Genomic DNA, 18625 nt, shown 5'->3' on the forward strand with positions numbered 1-18625 from the left:
CACGATTGATCTCTTAGCTGTAATAAATAAGCCTCAACGCAATTAATAATTGCCCGTATTTCAAGCTCGCCGTGGCAGTGTTGGGATCGTCACCGTCTGCCGTGACATTTCCCAAAGAATGAACAACAGATTTCCACCTCTCACAAGTACTTTCTCACAGGGACAAAAGACGAGACGAGGAATCCGCAGAGTGTGCCATGAATAGTTAATTCTCCTTTCATCAACAAGTTAGCTCTATTCATGCTTCAATGGGTCCCTCTTTCTCTGTGCCCTACTTTCATCCCCGTGTCCTTTACACCCTTTCCTCCTCCTGCTCCCCATATTAGCTGGTGGGACTTTACTCTTCACAGTTCGCTATATGTTACCGCTATACCTTTTATATTAGTTTTTTTTTTTTTTTTTTCCAAGAATAGCTCCAGGAATTTATCACAATGGAAAACACTTAGGCCTCATTCACACGGGAAACGGCCGGCACGTACAGCTCTGTGCTGCGTACACGGCTGTATTGGGCAGCTCCTGGGAAGGACAGGTGCTGCGTGTGATTAGTACGCAGTCCCCGTCTTTCTCTATGGGAGTATACGGCCGTACGACGCCCAACGCTCACCCGCCCTGCACGTCTGTGCGGGTGTCCGTACTCGTACGCTGACAGGATAGATCCTGTCAGCGTCCAAGCCGGGACACCCGCACCCGTACCGACCTGCACATAGGGCGGTGTATGGCCCTATACTCCCATAGAGAAGGACAGGGGCTGCTTACTAATCACACGCAGCACTTGTCCTTCCCGGGAGCTGCCCGATATGGCCGTGCACGCAGCACGGAGCTGTACGTGCCGGCCTTTTCTCGTGTGAATGAGGCCTTAAAATGAAGTTTGACTAGTTGAGATGATATTTATCAATGCACAACTAAAGGTCTAGTAGACTGTATGGCCAAAAGACACCTGACCAAATGTATGTGGATGTTCCTCCAAATAATTTAGTTCAGGTGTCTCCAGTGAAAGGTCCTGGTAATACTACAACCAATAAAGACATCTTAGACATTTGTGCTCTTCCAGCCTTGTGTTGTTTGGTAAGGCCCGTTTCTGTTCCAGCATGACTGTCCTCTCTGTACAAAGTCAGCTCCATGAAGACATGGTTTGATGGGTAAGGTGTGGAGGAACTTGAGTGGCCTCCACAGCGTCCGGACCCCAATCCTACTGAACGCCTTTGGGATGAACTGGAACACCAATTGTGAGCCAGCTCTTCTCACACAACATCAGTTCCTGACCTCCCAAATGTTCTTTTGGCTGAATGGGCGTAAATTCCCCCAGACACCCTCCAACATTGTGGAAAAGCCCTCCCAGAAAAGTAGAGTATAGAATGCTGGAATGGGGAAGCCAAGTATGTAACCAGATGGGCGGTACTCTAGAGGAAGTTAGGGGGAGTCATTGAAAAACAACTTGTACTAAAGGTTCAGTTATCCTTTAATGCTAGTAACAGACTACAGCATATATGTAAATGTTTGTTTTTGGCACCCGGTTTCCTGATTGGGCAGCTTCCCGACCAATTAGAAAGCCGGGCAGAGAGTCATCACACGCTGCCCGGCTTCCTGATTGGCTGGGAAGCCGGCTCTATGCTCTCTCGTCACAAGTGACGAGTGAGCATGAAGCCGGCTTCCCGGGCCAAATCAGGAAGCCGGGCAGCGTGTAATGATGCGCTGCCCTGCTTTCTGATACCGAAAGTATCGGGATAGGCTTCGGAGCATTTGGCCTAGTAGGAGTACTCGCCCAAATACTCGTCATCGGCACCGATACTAGTAATACTAGTATTGGTGCACCCCTAGTATTTCACGAATTTAAACTGAAAGTCCAGTTGGGCTTAAAATATATTGGCTCTGGGCTGTGGAGTAGTCACTGCTTATATGACCCGAAAATCCTTAAAGGAGAACTATGGGGTTAAGGCTTTTCCCCATAGTTCTCCTTAGGGTAATGGGAGGACACAAACTAGCGTCCTCCCGTCACCCTAGGCTCAGTATACCGCGAGCTACAGCTCCCTATATACTGAGACGCCGCAGCTGAAGCGGATCCCGACAAGTATGCCGGGATCCGCCCAGCTGTGTGACTGACAGCTGGCTCTGCCTATCTAGAGGCAGAGCCAGCTGTACCCGCTCCCTCCCCCGTCCGTTCCGCCAGTCAGCGCTGGCGGATCGGAGGGGGGAATCCAGCCCCTCCCCTGTCACGGCAGAGAGCCGTGACAGGATCGAGAGGTGAGCGAACGCCGGTATGTGTTCGCTCACCTCCCGATCTACTGAGCCGACCTGTGACAGTCTCATTGTCACAGGTCGGCTAAAACACCCACCTCATAGTTCTCCTTTAAAAACATAATATTAATATAAATAGTTAACAGAAATAACCGCTGTGGTGCTTGTTTGGCCCACAATGGCTTCCCAGCTATGTCTTTTTTTTATCTGCTGCAGATTGAATTTATACTTTGTTAAATATTCCCATTCTGGTAATTGTAAGATTAACCCGCCACATTCATTCACTAATCCGAATATCTTACAAGCTGGGTGAGAATGGAACACCCAGTTCCTTTGTTTGTCCCTCTGTGAGGGATCGTGGGAGTAGAGAGCCTCCTTTTCTTGTAGAAAGTTAAACATTCCTCCATGGCCCCGTCTTCCTGGCACTGGTGACACCGCTCCCTGATCAGCTGATGTATTTCCTCCCCCCCCCTACAAACACAATGGAGGAAATTCACAAGCAGGATTGAGCCGCTACAAAAGGGGGGTGATGTCAGTTGGGTGACGCAGAGGGCACGTCTGTCTCTTGTGTTGGTGCAGCTGTCACCGAGGTCAGACATTCAACTTGTATTGAAGGGGCGAGAAAAGGGTCAGGTTCAAGTAGATGATGGAAAATGGGAAACTCTGGAATCTCAAACTGATTGTACAGAGCACGCCACCTGTGCGGTCCCGAGTCTCGTGTTTTGTTGTCTCGTCAGCGGGAACTCCTAAGATCGGTTTTCACCTAAACTGACCCCATAAAATGATCACGGTTCAGGAAAGCTAAAGCTATTGGTGACCTAACAGAAAAGCATACTGAGCAAAAATAACATTTTGGGCAATTTTGCAAGCTTTTTATAAATAAAGTGTATGTATACCCCAACAATAAATGTTTATTTGCTCACTTTCGGTCTGTTAAATGTCCCCTGCCAGTAGCTGCAGATAAGGACTCTGTGGGTAAGCAGTGGTCTCTCTCCAGAGGTCCGACACACCCCCTGCTGATTCACTGCTGTCCGACACACCCCCTGCTGATTTCACTAAGGGGGTTATTCACGAAGGAGGCAAAGGATACAGCGGTAGCTTCGGCTGATCCTTCGGCTCTCTTTGGCCGCCGGAGCCCTTCGGTTAATTCTCTACGTATCCTAATAATCTCTTGTAGCCGAGTACAGACTAGCTGTGTCTTATGGAGCTGATTCGGCACCTTCCACACCAGTGGTTCTCAACCTTTCTGGGGCCGGGACCCCTTGGTAACATTTGCCAAGTTGTGGTGACCCCCAACCGTAAAATGTAGGGATGCACCAATACTAGTATCTGTGTGGGCTCTCGGGAGGCTATGCGGGCTCTCAGGTGGCTAGTGGGACTCTCTGTTGGCGTCCAGTGCGGGCTCTGTGGTGCAGAGTGTGGGCTCTGTGGTGATCAAGCACTCACCTCCCCTCACTCCTTCCTGCTCCCCTCTCTCTGATCCTCTCCCCACGCTGCAGCGCCATCTAGGAGAACTGGCAAGGCTGCGCTAGGAGGAGGCTGAGGAGCCTCTTACCTAGAGCAACACAAGGCATGTGGGGACCCCCTCAACTGTGGGTTGCGACCCACTTTTGGGTCGCGACCAACAGGTTGAGAACCACTGTTCCACACACTCCCATAGTACACGTTCCCACTTCACATACATTCCAGGGACATCAAAACAAAAGCTGATCAATGTCTTAGTTTTCTTTTCTTACGAGTAGAAAAGCAAGTTCCCTTTCAGCATGCTGCAGAGGACTTCATGCTCCCCATGTGGAGGCAGTGGTCTCTTTCTTTTCTTTTAAAGCAGCTGTAGAAAAGTCTGGTCCACCTCCAGCAGCTGCAAAGAAGGACTCTTGCTCTCTGTGTGGAAGAGGTGGTCTCCCTGTAGTGGTCAGATACTCCCCCCTGCTGAGTCAAAGCCAGAAGTCTCCAATCACTAAGCTCATATCACTGCCTGGTGAAAAGCTCTAGCTCTGAATCAGCAAAGGGGTGTGTAAGACCTCTACAGGGGAACCACTGCTTCCACACGGAGGGCAACAGTCCTTCTCTGCAGAGGGATAGGCTTTTCTAGATCTGTAGCTGTTTGGAAAGAAAGCAAACTTTTTATTTGCTCACTTTCAGTCTGTTAAATGTCCCCTACCAGTACACTAAAACAGTAGAAAGGCATCATGGCACACTCACAAGTCAGCATGTAAAACAACTTGTCTCACCACTGAGGTTAATAACAGAGGTTTGGATACACGTCCCATGCAAAAAATGTGAAAGCCGCACTGCCGCGCCAAGGCACCTCTTATAGTGCGGTCCTAACGCTAAACTATGATAGTCTCCATCTTGGAGCACATGGGGGCAGAAGATTTCAAATTGGGTGCAGGTTTGTCAGGAGGAAGCCCGACCTCCCTTAAAGGCAGTGATGCATGGGGGTTCTCAGCTGCCGTTGTGATGTGCGGGATCCCTTGTGTGTTTCTGTACCTTTAAGGAGGTTGGGCGTCCTCCTGACAAACCTGCACCCAATTTGAAATCTTCTGCCCCCATGTGCTCCAAGATGGAGACTATCATAGTTTAGCGTTAGGACCGCACTATAAGAGGTGCCTTGGCGCGGCTGTGCGGCTTTCACATTTTCTGCAGAGGACGTGTATCCAAACCTCTGTTATTAACCTCAGTGGTGAGACAAGTTGTTTTACATGCTGGTTTGTGAGTGTGCCATGATACCTTTCTACTGTTTTACTGTTCAAAGCCCATTTCGTGTGCACCTTACTGTATAACTGGTGACAAGTTGTTGAGTGCGTTTGTCGTTTGTTTTGCCCTACCAGTACACGTCTAGAACAATGACTTCACAGGGCACACAGCGCCTGTCCTGAGACTCATATATGGGAAGATTGGCTGTCGGTGATGCTCGCTGACTGCTCGTCCTTCTCCGGGCTAACATCAGCTTTTTTACAATGTATTTGTAATGCCTAATAGCCGTGATTTCATTGTACAATGTGTTCTGCTGGTGTTTGAATACCTCAGACATGGTCTGTTTACATGCCGTGCTTCAGCCAAACCAGGCCTCTCGTAAATTTGGCCATATTTGGGATTGTATATCCCAGCCGCTTGATGGATGTGCAAAGCTTTGACGGGCGGCCATTGTGTGCTGCCGTAAATTAAGAAGTAGCATAGCCATCGTGGGGGCTAAATTGAGGCGCGTCGGATCATACTGCGAGATTTCCTCTGTAACGTGTAAGTGGATCCGGGATTTTTTATTTGTTGAAGTGAACCTGTGCTTTGCCCACGCGGTTCGCTTTAGAGCCGGCCCCTGCAGAATCTTATATGTCTATTCGACTACTCAGCTGCTCCATTCACTCCCAGGAAGGAGGAGAAAAAGCTCTGTGCACACTGGGGTCGACTCAAGTTAGACCTTACACAGGGTTGAGGATCATGTGATGGCACTAGCGCCAAGCTCCAGAGGTGGCACAGGGAAAATACGAGCAGTGAGTCACACACTGGAAGTATTTTTATTCACACATAGGGGCAGGCAGCTAAGGGAACTAAATGATATGCAGGAGGGGGGGCTTGGCAGAAACAGCTGGTCCCCTGAGCACTGGCTCTTATATTCTGTTTTAGGTGACTCCTTTCCCATGCAGGGTCGGATGGAGCCACCTGTAAGAGTTCCGCGCCACCTGCGCATGCGCCACCTGCGCATTCTGGTAATACACGTAATACATGCGCAGACAAGTAATTTCCGCAAAGCAGAAACGCGCCAAGGAAGCGCACAGGAAGTGACCTAACTCTCTCATCACTTCCCCTATATAAACCCAGCATGAACACTAACAGATTACTGGATTATCGTCAGCTATTCCCTGTTCCTGTGCTTTTGTGATATCTTGTTTGCCTTGTTTAGACCCGGAATTGACTCGACTACTCTTGCCTGCATCCAGCCCTTGACCTCGGAATCGTTATTTGCACTTCCCTTCTGGCTCATCCTCCTGTACTTCGTTTACCCGTTTTGGATCTGACCCCGGCTTGTTTCTTGGACTACGGCTTGCACGGTGCTCCTCACCACTGGCACTCGTGCCACTCGTTGTTCACCAGGTCTCTGTACCCATCCCCAGAGGCCTCGGGACACGAGGTGCAAGGGAGAACTCCCCACACTTCCAGGCTCCACCCACGTACGTGACACCACCCTTGTATGTGCTAGTAAGCTGCATATCTCCACAAACACACAGACACAGCAAGGCAAGCCATTCTCCTCCTTTGTGCAAGCTAGACAGACAGCTGCTGGCCCTCTCCTCCTTTCTCCAAGATATAGATGGACGGCTACTAGAGACTGCTCTGTCCCTTGTGATCTTGTACTGGACAAGAAGTTCAGGGAGGCCGAGCTGAGAGAGTTGGAGCCGTTCTGAAACATGATGACTGTAAGTGCTTGGGCAGAAATGTAAATGAATACTTTGCTGGGTGATGAATATTAGTTTGATCCGGATTCAATATTGATAAAAAGTTTAAAAACGTAAAACACTGCTTTAACCAAAAAAACACAAAAACGATGTAAAATGTTATTTTCAATGCAGTTAGGAAAAAACTTGGCATGACGAGATCAAGTCACTGGAGCAAACCAAGCCAACTCCGCGCAGTGCAGAGACTTACCGTCCTCGTATTCAATAAATGTCTCAATATCTGATGATGGGAGGAAGAGACAGAACACAGATTGATACAGGAAGAAGAGAACAGAGACACAACACGCAGAAGGATTGCAGAGCGTGTCAGCGATAACATGACGGCGGTGCAGATAAAGCTTCACAACAGATCTGACAATCTACATACAAAGGGGGAGCTGGGAAACTCTGACATTTAACGGAATCTTCTCATCACGCTGACGGCAAGCAATTCGCTTCAGTGAATTTCCACTTATGCCGACTCCCGGCGCACAGCCGTTAACAGACACAGAATGGACGAACGTGCCGGTTTGTATATTGCAACGTTCAGCAACACAAAGCAGCTGTAGAGAAGTTACTATAAAAAGCTAACATCACATTGGCTGCAATGGTCTACCTTGGTAAAGCTGAACTCCGGGTGCAAAAAGCATTCATTAAATATATTTCTCAACAGCCGCAGAGCATATACATCCACATTGTGTGCACTAAATGCATTTGCAGAGCCAGATATTACCTTTTAAGTGAGAGCAGGGCTGTGAGAGGACACAGGACCCCTCCCACTACTGGAAACTAGAGGAGGGGGTGGAGTCAAGACCAGTCACCCTGCACAAGGAGATAGCGCAGCAGTGATCGGTCTTTATTACAGGAGGGGGCGGAGACAAGACCAGTCACCCTGCATAAGGAGATAGCGCAGCAGTGACCGGTCTTTATTACAGGAGGGGGCGGAGACAAGACCAGTCACCCTGCACAAAGAGGGAAAGCATCAGTGACCAGTCTTATTACAGAAGGGGGCGGAAACAAGGCCAGTCACTCTGAACAAGGAGAAAGAGCAGCAGTGACCGGTCTTTATTACAGAAGGGGGCGGAAACAAGACCAGTCACCCTGCACAAGGAGAGAGAGCAGCAGTGACTGGTCTTTGTTACAGAAAGCTGTAAGTCTCGCACTGGATTACTACACAGATCTGGAAGAAATTCACAAACTGAGATTGAAGGAAGAATACACATGACTCCTATTTGCTTATCGATGAGTTCAGCTTTAAGTAATCCTAAATTTGGGATGCTCCTTATAGCATCTTTCTCTGCGTGCAGCACAGGGCTTTATTTCAGTTCCTCATCTGCGTGGAGTTTGTATGTTTTCGCCATGAGTGTTGCCTTTAGGTGCTCCAGTTTCCTCTACAGTCCAAGAACATATAGGTGGGATAAATGCCTATAAAACGACTGTTCTTAAAAAGTTACTAAGCCTTAACAAGGAGTTGCGTTCAAATGCGCCCAGCACGGCACGAGGTTTTGGCCCCCATTATGCCCATGCAGAGAAGCATTGATCTCCTGCGTTTGGCATTTAAAGGGCACGTATAGTCTGCGGATTCCCAGTGACATCAATGGTGTAGTGTGGGTGACAGATGTAAGGCTGCCTTTGACCCGGTTTGCCTTCGTCCTATTGAAATGCATTTGCATTGCAGGGAAAAAAAAGCAGCTTGTGTTCATCTGCGTGCAGTTTAGCAGCGCCACACTGGCATGCAAAATGCGACTATCAACGCTGACACCCGTATACATGAGACAGCCCCGGTGTTTTCCTGCAGGCTTTAGAAGAACACAAGCGAAGATCAGAGCATCGGCCCAATGCCATGAATGGTGCCAAGACACATAACAATGGGCATCGGTATGGAGGACCTCCCAGCTAAAGATGGACAGAGCCAGAGCAGAGGGCATTCTGCAGTGACCAGTGCCAAGGACAAGTGGGTTGGAGGGACCCAGCAGGCAGCCATTGTCCTGCCAAGTAGCACCATCAAGTGATTGCCCACATTGTAGAAAATCTGCATTGTTCAACAATTACTACTCAGAAGTTTAATTGATTGTTGGCACCCAATGAGATGTTACACTGGACTGTGTTCCCTTTCATGGCAACTATGAATCTGTTCATCCAATCAATGTTTTATCCTATGGATCAGTATTCTACCCCTGGATTGGTTGTTTTTTTTCACCCCAGGGATCGGCATTTTTCCCCAGGGATCAGAATACTATCCCTATGGATTTTTTTTTACCTATTGGATTGGTAACCTAACCCATAGATTTAAATTTTCCCCCTGGGATCATTATTTTACCCCCTGTATCTGTATAGATTGGTATTTTACCCAATGGATCAGTATTTTGACCTTACCAATTTATTATCGTACCCCAGAGATATGCATTTTTCCCCAGGGATCAGAATACTACCCCCATGGATTTTTTTTTGTTCACCTATTGGATTGGTAATCTAACCCATAGATTTAAATTTTACCCCAGGGATCATTATTTTACCCCCTGTATCGGTATAGATCTGCATAGATTGGTATTTTACCCAATGGATCAGTATTTTGCCCTTACCAATTTGTTATCTTACCCCATGGATCTGTATTCCACCCCATGGATGGGTAATTTAACCAAGGGATTGGTAATTTACATCAGCGATCGGGATTTTACCCCATGGACCAGGTTTTTTTTACCCTAGAGATTGGTAATTTACCCCATGAACCTGTATTTTATCCAATCGGACTGTATTTTGCCCTTTACAAATGTGCTATTTTACCCCCTGGATCTGTACTCCACCCCATGGATCAGTATTTTTCTACATGGGTCAGCATTTTACCCCATGGAAGGGTATTTTAACCTTACTGATCAGTATTCTACCACACCGGTGTTTTACTCCATGGGTTGGTATTATACCCCCTGGATTGTATTCAACCCCATGGATCAGTATATTACATAACGAACCAATATTTTCCCCCATCAGTCTATATTTTACTTTATAGATTCGCATTATATCCCACAGATCAGTATTTCACCGATCATGGGGTAAAGTCCAAATCAATGGTGTAAAACACCAATGCATTTTACCCCACAAATCTATATCTTACCCCAAATATTGCTCTATTTTTATCGCTGTATTTTATTTTATGGATTGGCATTTCACCCCCATTGATCTGTATTTTACCCCACGGATCTGTATTTTACCCCACAAATCTGTATTTTACCCCACGGATCTGTATTTTACCCCACGATCATAGTGCTAAATATCACATGGGTTCATGTGATAAATAACGTGTGATAGATGTAATGAATAAATAACAAATGGTTCCTATGGCAGCTGATGGTTTACATTCTCCTGCCGGCACCAGAAACAGAACAGCTGAAGAAACAGATTACAGCAGCTCGAAGTTCTCTGTCCAGATCCTCAGCCGGCCCAGAATCCTTTGCAACATCTGGAGGGTTTAATGGCCTGAACGGAGAGGAGTATCAGCAGCTGGAAAACGTGCATTGCCTTCATCTGCCACGAAACTGACAACATCCCCGCACCGCGTCCTTCCTGCCGATGAAAGCAGAAAGGAGCCGCGGGGTCCCTGCGTGTTCCACGGTGAGAACACGAGTGCTGGAAAAGCGTTTCGGTTTCCTTTGAGATTCTCCAGAATCCCCACGGTGCAGATGGCTGTCTTCACTTGGCTGAGAGCTTCTACCGTCCCAGCTTTGATATTCCTACGGCATTCCAGCATAGAGGGTCAGATTTTCCACGGCGTGGAGCCAAAGGCCGCCGTGTGAGAAAAGATTTGCGAGCGACATCAGTGACGCTTCACCATTGGCTTAGGGTGCTGTAGAAAATTCTGCCCGTGGCATCTAAACTGGCAGTACAAGATACAAAGAAAACTTATACCTAAACTGCCCCGGGCAATAGTGCTGGGGTTTATTGCCAAAAATGTTTTGCAAGATCAGCTATCTGCCTGCAAAAGTTTATCGGATGCACCCCGGGACACATGGCGCAGTTTTGGTAGGGAATGGTAGGAACAACTTCCAACTCTACCACAAGATATTTTACTCCATGGCTTGCCATTATATCCCATGCATCGATATTTTACCCCATGGATCAGTATTTTACCCCATGAATCAATATTTTACCCCATGGATCAGTATTTTACCCCATGCATCGATATTTTACCCCATGAATCGGTATTTTACCCCCATGGATTGGTATTTTACCCCACGGATTGATATTTTACCCCACGGATTGGTATTTTACCCCACGGATTGGTATTTTACCCCACGGATCGATATTTTACCCCACGGATCGATATTTTACCCCACGGATCGATATTTCACCCCATGGATCGATATTTTACTCCACGGATCGATATTTAACTCCATCAGTCTGTGTTTTATCTTAACGATTGGTATTTTAGGCCACAGATCAGTATTTCACCCCATGGGCTACATGGCGCAGCTTTGGTAGGGAATACTGGGAACACGCCCTATTCTACAACCTGATATTTTACTCCATGGATTAGTATAATAACCCCTAAATCAATATTTTACCCCAATGGATCAAATATTATACCCCCCTTGATCTATATGTTACCCCATGGATCAATATTTTTCCCCATCAGTCTGTATTTAGCCTTACAGATTGGTATTTTAGGCCACAGATCAGTGTTTCACCCCATGGATTACATGGTGCAGTTTTGGTAGGGAATGCTGGGAAAAGGGAACCTTTGAATAAACACCCAAGCAGGCCATAAATGTCTATACTAATGAATGATAAACTGACTATTATGTTGCACCTGACGGGTTAAATTTTATCTTAAGCCAATATTTATTTTATTTTTTTATTGAAATGTAGGGGGTTGGTGCATTCATTTTCTCTATTGGTCTATTTTACCTGGTGAGGGAACATCCAAAATATTCTTGTCATCAGAACAAAGAATGAAGGGGAAATCTTACAATGGGGACTTTTGATTCAGTGGCAACTGTCTGGGGGGGGGGGATTTCCCTCGGTCTGAAGAGATATCCTTTAATACTGTTGTCTCTACAGGAGTGGAAGCAAGTGGAAATTGAAGAAGTGGCGCCTTGTAAACTTCCTTAAAGGAGAACTATGAGGTGAGCGCTTTTCACTCACCTCATAGTTCCAACCGACCTGTGACAATGAGACTGTCACAGGTCGGCTCAGTAGATCGGGAGGTGAGCGAACATATACCGGGGTTCGCTCACCTCTCGATCCTGTCACGGCTCTCTGCTGTGACAGGGGTGTGGCTGGATTCCCCCCTCCCCGCTCCGATCCGCCAGCGCTAACTGGCGGAACGGACAGGGGAAGGGGCGGGTACAGCTGGCTCTGCCTCTAGATAGGCAGAGCCAGCTGTCACTCACGCAGCTGGGCGGATCTCGACATCGATGTCGGGATCCGCTCCGGGTGCGGCGTCTCAGTATACCGCGAGCTGTAGCTCGCAGTATACTGAGCTTAGGGTGACGGGAGGACGCTAGTTTGTGTCCTCCCATTACCCTAAGGAGAACTATGGGGAAAAGCCTTAACCCCATAGATCTCCTTTAATTGTCTTCCAGCTTTTTAGTTACCTTAACAGCACCATGTAGTGTTAATAGGATCTGAAGCTTTTATTGAAATGAAGGATTGAATGTGACTGTGGAGACTGTGCAGTTATCGGTTCGCCATATTACTAAACAACATATATATTCTTGAAGATGCAGCTCCTGGTGGTGGGAGGAAACAGAAGCAACTGGAAGAAGCATGGAGCTAACACAAAAATTCCCTTGTCGGACTTCAATGCAAGACCCTAATGGCCTTGCATAGACCAAGAGCAGACGTCTGTTCATATTTCATGAAAGATAGTATTCCTTGCTGCCGTCTTTACACAACTATACACACAGGATTTATATTTAACATGTTATCTTCAGTATTTGGTTCCATTTTTCATCATGGTGAAATGACCAGGCCGCAGCACCACAAAAATAAATAAATAAATATGCTCTCAGTTGTGGATACAATTTATGCCACGTTGGGCATTTACATTAAAGTGTAAGTCCACCCAAACCTTTAAATCTCTCCAATATAGCCTCAGATATCTGGGCTCTAATCCAACCCCACTCTATCTAAAACTGTCCATGTGTCTGGACATGTACTTTAAGTTAATGCGTTTTGAAAATGCACTCACCTCCAGATTGATGCAGCAGAATATCCGCTGGATTGTGCGGCTTTAGCCCAAGCGCTGACAGAGGTGTCTTTGCCAATCCCGGGGGAGATCGCGCAACTATAGAGAAACACAGAGGAGGAAAACATGAGAACAGCCATTGAGATACACACAGATGCATACAGGGCCGTGTTAAAGAAGATCTCTAATTTAAACAATCTTTTAACTGTAGTATCTAATAGCAAAAAGCTCGTTAGACCAGCAAACTGAGCAAACAGTGTGGCCTGGCAATGGGAAAGCAAATAGAATTTTAGGATGTATCACTAGAGGGACCCTCAGCAGGAGGAAAGAGATCCGATTCCCCTATATAGATCTTTAGTTATCACTAGAGTAATAACTACACATCTATATAGAGGAATCAGGACCTCCTTCCTCCTGCTGGAGATCCCTCTAGTGATAACTAAAGATCTATATAGAGGAATCAGGACCTCCTTCCTCCTGCTGGAGATCCCTCTAGTGATAACTAAAGATCTATATAGAGGAATCAGGACCTCCTTCCTCCTGCTGGAGATCCCTCTAGTGATAACTAAAGATCTATATAGAGGAATCAGGACCTCCTTCCTCCTGCTGGAGATCCCTCTAGTGATAACTAAAGATCTATATAGAGGAATCAGGACCTCCTTCCTCCTGCTGGAGATCCCTCTAGTGATAACTAAAGATCTATATAGAGGAATCAGGACCTCCTTCCTCCTGCTGGAGATCCCTCTAGTGATAACTAAAGATCTATATAGAGGAATCAGGACCTCCTTCCTCCTGCTGGAGATCCCTCTAGTGATAACTAAAGATCTATATAGAGGAATCAGGACCTCCTTCCTCCTGCTGGAGATCCCTCTAGTGATAACTAAAGATCTATATAGAGGAATCAGGACCTCCTTCCTCCTGCTGGAGATCCCTCTAGTGATAACTAAAGATCTATATAGAGGAATCAGGACCTCCTTCCTCCTGCTGGAGATCCCTCTAGTGATAACTAAAGATCTATATAGAGGAATCAGGACCTCCTTCCTCCTGCTGGAGATCCCTCTAGTGATAACTAAAGATCTATATAGAGGAATCAGGACCTCCTTCCTCCTGCTGGAGATCCCTCTAGTGATAACTAAAGATCTATATAGAGGAATCAGGACCTCCTTCCTCCTGCTGGAGATCCCTCTAGTGATAACTAAAGATCTATATAGAGGAATCAGGACCTCCTTCCTCCTGCTGGAGATCCCTCTAGTGATAACTAAAGATCTATATAGAGGAATCAGGACCTCCTTCCTCCTGCTGGAGATCCCTCTAGTGATAACTAAAGATCTATATAGAGGAATCAGGACCTCCTTCCTCCTGCTGGAGATCCCTCTAGTGATAACTAAAGATCTATATAGAGGAATCAGGACCTCCTTCCTCCTGCTGGAGATCCCTCTAGTGATAACTAAAGATCTATATAGAGGAATCAGGACCTCCTTCCTCCTGCTGGAGATCCCTCTAGTGATAACTAAAGATCTATATAGAGGAATCAGGACCTCCTTCCTCCTGCTGGAGATCCCTCTAGTGATAACTAAAGATCTATATAGAGGAATCAGGACCTCCTTCCTCCTGCTGGAGATCCCTCTAGTGATAACTAAAGATCTATATAGAGGAATCAGGACCTCCTTCCTCCTGCTGGAGATCCCTCTAGTGATAACTAAAGATCTATATAGAGGAATCAGGACCTCCTTCCTCCTGCTGGAGATCCCTCTAGTGATAACTAAAGATCTATATAGAGGAATCAGGACCTCCTTCCTCCTGCTGGAGATCCCTCTAGTGATAACTAAAGATCTATATAGAGGAATCAGGACCTCCTTCCTCCTGCTGGAGATCCCTCTAGTGATAACTAAAGATCTATATAGAGGAATCAGGACCTCCTTCCTCCTGCTGGAGATCCCTCTAGTGATAACTAAAGATCTATATAGAGGAATCAGGACCTCCTTCCTCCTGCTGGAGATCCCTCTAGTGATAACTAAAGATCTATATAGAGGAATCAGGACCTCCTTCCTCCTGCTGGAGATCCCTCTAGTGATAACTAAAGATCTATATAGAGGAATCAGGACCTCCTTCCTCCTGCTGGAGATCCCTCTAGTGATAACTAAAGATCTATATAGAGGAATCAGGACCTCCTTCCTCCTGCTGGAGATCCCTCTAGTGATAACTAAAGATCTATATAGAGGAATCAGGACCTCCTTCCTCCTGCTGGAGATCCCTCTAGTGATAACTAAAGATCTATATAGAGGAATCAGGACCTCCTTCCTCCTGATGTAGATCCCTCTTACAATGTGGACCTCCTGATGTAGATCCCTCTTAGACTTACAATCTAAACATAGATCTATACTCTGACAAAAAGGTAATACAAGTAATTTAAAAAAAAGAGGGCGGACTCGATGGAGCACCTGGTCTTTTTTTGCCATCACTATTTCCATATGAACACACTGGGATAGAGTGCCGTCTATAAGCAACATGAAGGAGATTGAGCAACTAGGAACTCTTTGGACGCTGCACTCTGTCAGATACATGTTTTCCTTAATAGGCCAATTGTAGAGAACAGAGAAGAGCTCTGATGATGGATGTTGAATGCGAGAACAAGCTAATTCCAGACATTCTGCTGTTTCCTGACACAATAACTCTGTTATTCAGCCTCAGGAATGTTTCCAGTCCCCACTCAGTGAAAAGAGAGAGATCGGAATATGACATCTCCACCCTCTCTGTCAGGATCAGCGTTCTCCCTCTTTGTGTATTCTGAGCTGGGCAGTTCTGTAGAAATTTCCAATGTCCTCCAACTGCTGAGGAGCTACAAGTCCCAGCAGGTCCTGGAGTCACACAAGCCTAGATGCAAAGCGCGGTACGCACACCAACCAACCAATCAATTCAAACTACTGCCAGAGGTTTCAGAATGAGCGGCACCAGCAATGCACGACTGATGGATTAGTCAATTACGTCCCTCTGTTAAAAACCTCAATGAACACACGGACTGCGCGACATGGATTTAAATGGCCACAGCAGTTACCCAAAATAATAACCAAAATAACATACAAATAAATAACCTGAATGACTGTTGGATCCGAGAAGGGGTCTTTGCGTGCCCATCAGCCAAAATAAGGCCTCTACTAAAACAACTCCGATGTCCCCAGCCGCACCCCCACCAGCTCAAGGACAGATACTGCTTTCCAAGTTCCAAGGGGCCAGACCCCCAACAAATACCGACACCAACAGGGGGAGGGAGCACCATACCAGCTCACATTTCTAGACCCCCAAAGACCCCTTAACCCGCCCAGCTGCCGTGACATAAAGAACCATTCCAACTGCCACCAACTGCACAAAATGAGGGGAGGGCGGGCGGGACAACCTGCTTCCTCTGTCGATTTTCCGGAAAGATTACATATCGCCGCGAACGTCGCAGTGAGAGCAATCATTTTAGGGCCATCAATCACTGATAACACTAAACTGATGAGCGGTAACAGCTTTTAAAGCGTCGCCTATGGTCAATTTTGGGTATTATCGTTTTTTGAGGTTTCGCGCGCGCACGCAATTTTAAGGCTTGACATGTTTAGTGTCTTTTTACCCGACGTGACCCCATCTTTTATATTTTACCAAAAAATTGGGTAATAATAAATGTTTTATCATTTAATATAGGGGAAACTGTTTTTTTTTTTTTTAAATTTCGGTGATTTTTCCTTAATATAGTAAAAAAATAAAACCCCCAGTGGTGAATAAATACCACCAAAAGAAAGCTCTGTCTGTCCCCAAAAAAGGGTATAAAATTCATTTCAGTACAGCGCTGCATGACGGAATAAATGTCAGTCAAAGTAACGCAGCGCTGAACACTGAAAAATGGCCTGGATGGGAAGGGGGTTTAACACCGCGGATGTCAACTGGTTAATGCACACGGTACTGCAACACGGAAAAATAAATGATCCATAAAAGATGCAAGTGTTGTATTTCTAATGATCGGACTCTTTAGAGGCCCCGACACGCTCTTCCGTACAGAAGAACACTGATGCAAGCATCTTTTATTGATAACAGGATTTGCTGGTGAGCTTTCAATTAGAACCCATAACATTCTTGGCCAGAGATAAACAGCAAAGAAGATTCTGGAACGGGATTCACGGACACATCAGCAGGAAATCAATATGTGATGGAGAAGTTGGATCGGGAATAAAAAATAAAACATTGTTTGGATCTGAATAATAGATACCTTAGAATAAGCATCTGGGCCCCCCAAGACGCTGAAGGACAACAAGTCCAAGTATGCCTTATGGCTGTGCAACGGGGGAGCAAGAATGGAAATATTCAGACACATGTATGTTTCTTTAATAAAATAGATCTAAAGCCGATCATTACAATCTAATTTAAACTTTAAAAGGAGAATTATGAGGTGAGTGATTTTCACTCAGCCTCATAATCTGAGCCGACCTGTGACAATGAGACTGTCACAGGTCGGCTCAGTAGATTGGGAAGTGAGCGAACACATACCGTCGCTCGCTCACTTCTCGATCTATCCCTGTAGAGAGCCGTGACTGTCACTCACGGCTCTCTGCAGGGATTCCCCCTCCCCTGTCCGATCCTCCAGCGCTGACTGGTGGAACGGACGGGGGAGGGGGCGGGCACAGCTGGCTCTGCCTCTGGATAGGCAGAGCCAGCTGTCAATCACGCAGCTGGGTGGATCCAGACAGTAATGTCGGGATCCGTCCCAGCTGCGGTGTCTGAGCTTTGGGTGACGGGAGGACGCTAGTTAGTGTTCTCCCGGGGCCCCTTAGGAGAACTATGGGGAAAAGCCCTGACCCCATAGTTCTCCTTTAAAGCTGATTTAAGGGGAAAGTCAAAAAACTGCAGTGGGGCTCCCCCAAAAACGCAAGGGTTATATACTCATCTTCTGTCCTAAGGTACCATTGAAAAGCAGTTTTACTTACCTAACCCCCTCGCCTCCCCGGCATTTGATGCTCTCCCCTTCCCTCCAATGACCGGGGTTGTGGGCAGGCCCTTGGCGTCCTCACTTACAATGCAGGACTGCTGGTCCTGCATTGTATGTGACGACATCAGAGTGCGACCGATAGACAGAGTGTCAAAGAGAATATGATTTGGGGGACCATGGGGATGCATGGAAGGAGGACCTGTGTGATTGGGGATAAAGTAGATAAAACGACTTATTATTGGTACCGTGGAAAAAAATGGCATTTAACCCTTGTGGGGAAGCCCAGATTTCAGCTTTAAAGTGACATTAAACCCTCAGATTTTGTAACATAAAACAATAGTGTAATGTGCGCCTTACTGTAATCCATGGTTGTTTCCCTTCTCTTTGCTGCTCTTCCTTTTAAATCCGTATCTCTTCTCATGCTGGGGGAGAACTTCCCTTTGCAGCAGACTGCCTTGTCTCTGGAATGGATACATGGTGTCTGTGTGAAGGTTCACAACCTGAGCCAGCACTACAGGAAGAGGCACTCAGCTGCACAGGGAAGTTCTCCCCCAGCATGAGAAGACATGAGGATTTAAAAGGAAGAGCAGCAAAGAGAAGGGAAACTACCATGGACTACAGTAAGGCGCACATTACAGTATTGGTTATGTTAAAAAATCTGAGAGTTTAATGTCACTTTAACATTGTAATGTCATTTCCAAGGTTGTGTTCAAACTCTTTAAATCGGCAGATTTTTATGAAAAGAATATCTGGTGATCCTGCCATGAAGGCCTTTTTCAGGCACTTCCTGTTGGGGGGGGGGGGGGGGGAACT

General features: G+C 46.4%; 1 protein-coding gene across 1 annotated transcript in view; it reads right to left on the bottom strand.

Annotated features, from left to right (window-relative positions):
- TNS1 (tensin 1) overlaps nucleotides 1–18625 on the bottom strand; it is a 326036-nt gene that overhangs the window by 20656 nt on the left and 286755 nt on the right. Inside the window, 1 exon segment of the mRNA XM_018552581.1 lies at nucleotides 12856–12951. Coding sequence (XP_018408083.1) covers nucleotides 12856–12951 — 96 coding nt within the window.

Source organism: Nanorana parkeri, unplaced genomic scaffold (genome assembly GCF_000935625.1).
Source record: "Nanorana parkeri isolate BGI_ZX_2015 unplaced genomic scaffold, ASM93562v1 scaffold92, whole genome shotgun sequence".
NCBI classification, from domain to species: Eukaryota; Metazoa; Chordata; class Amphibia; order Anura; family Dicroglossidae; genus Nanorana; species Nanorana parkeri.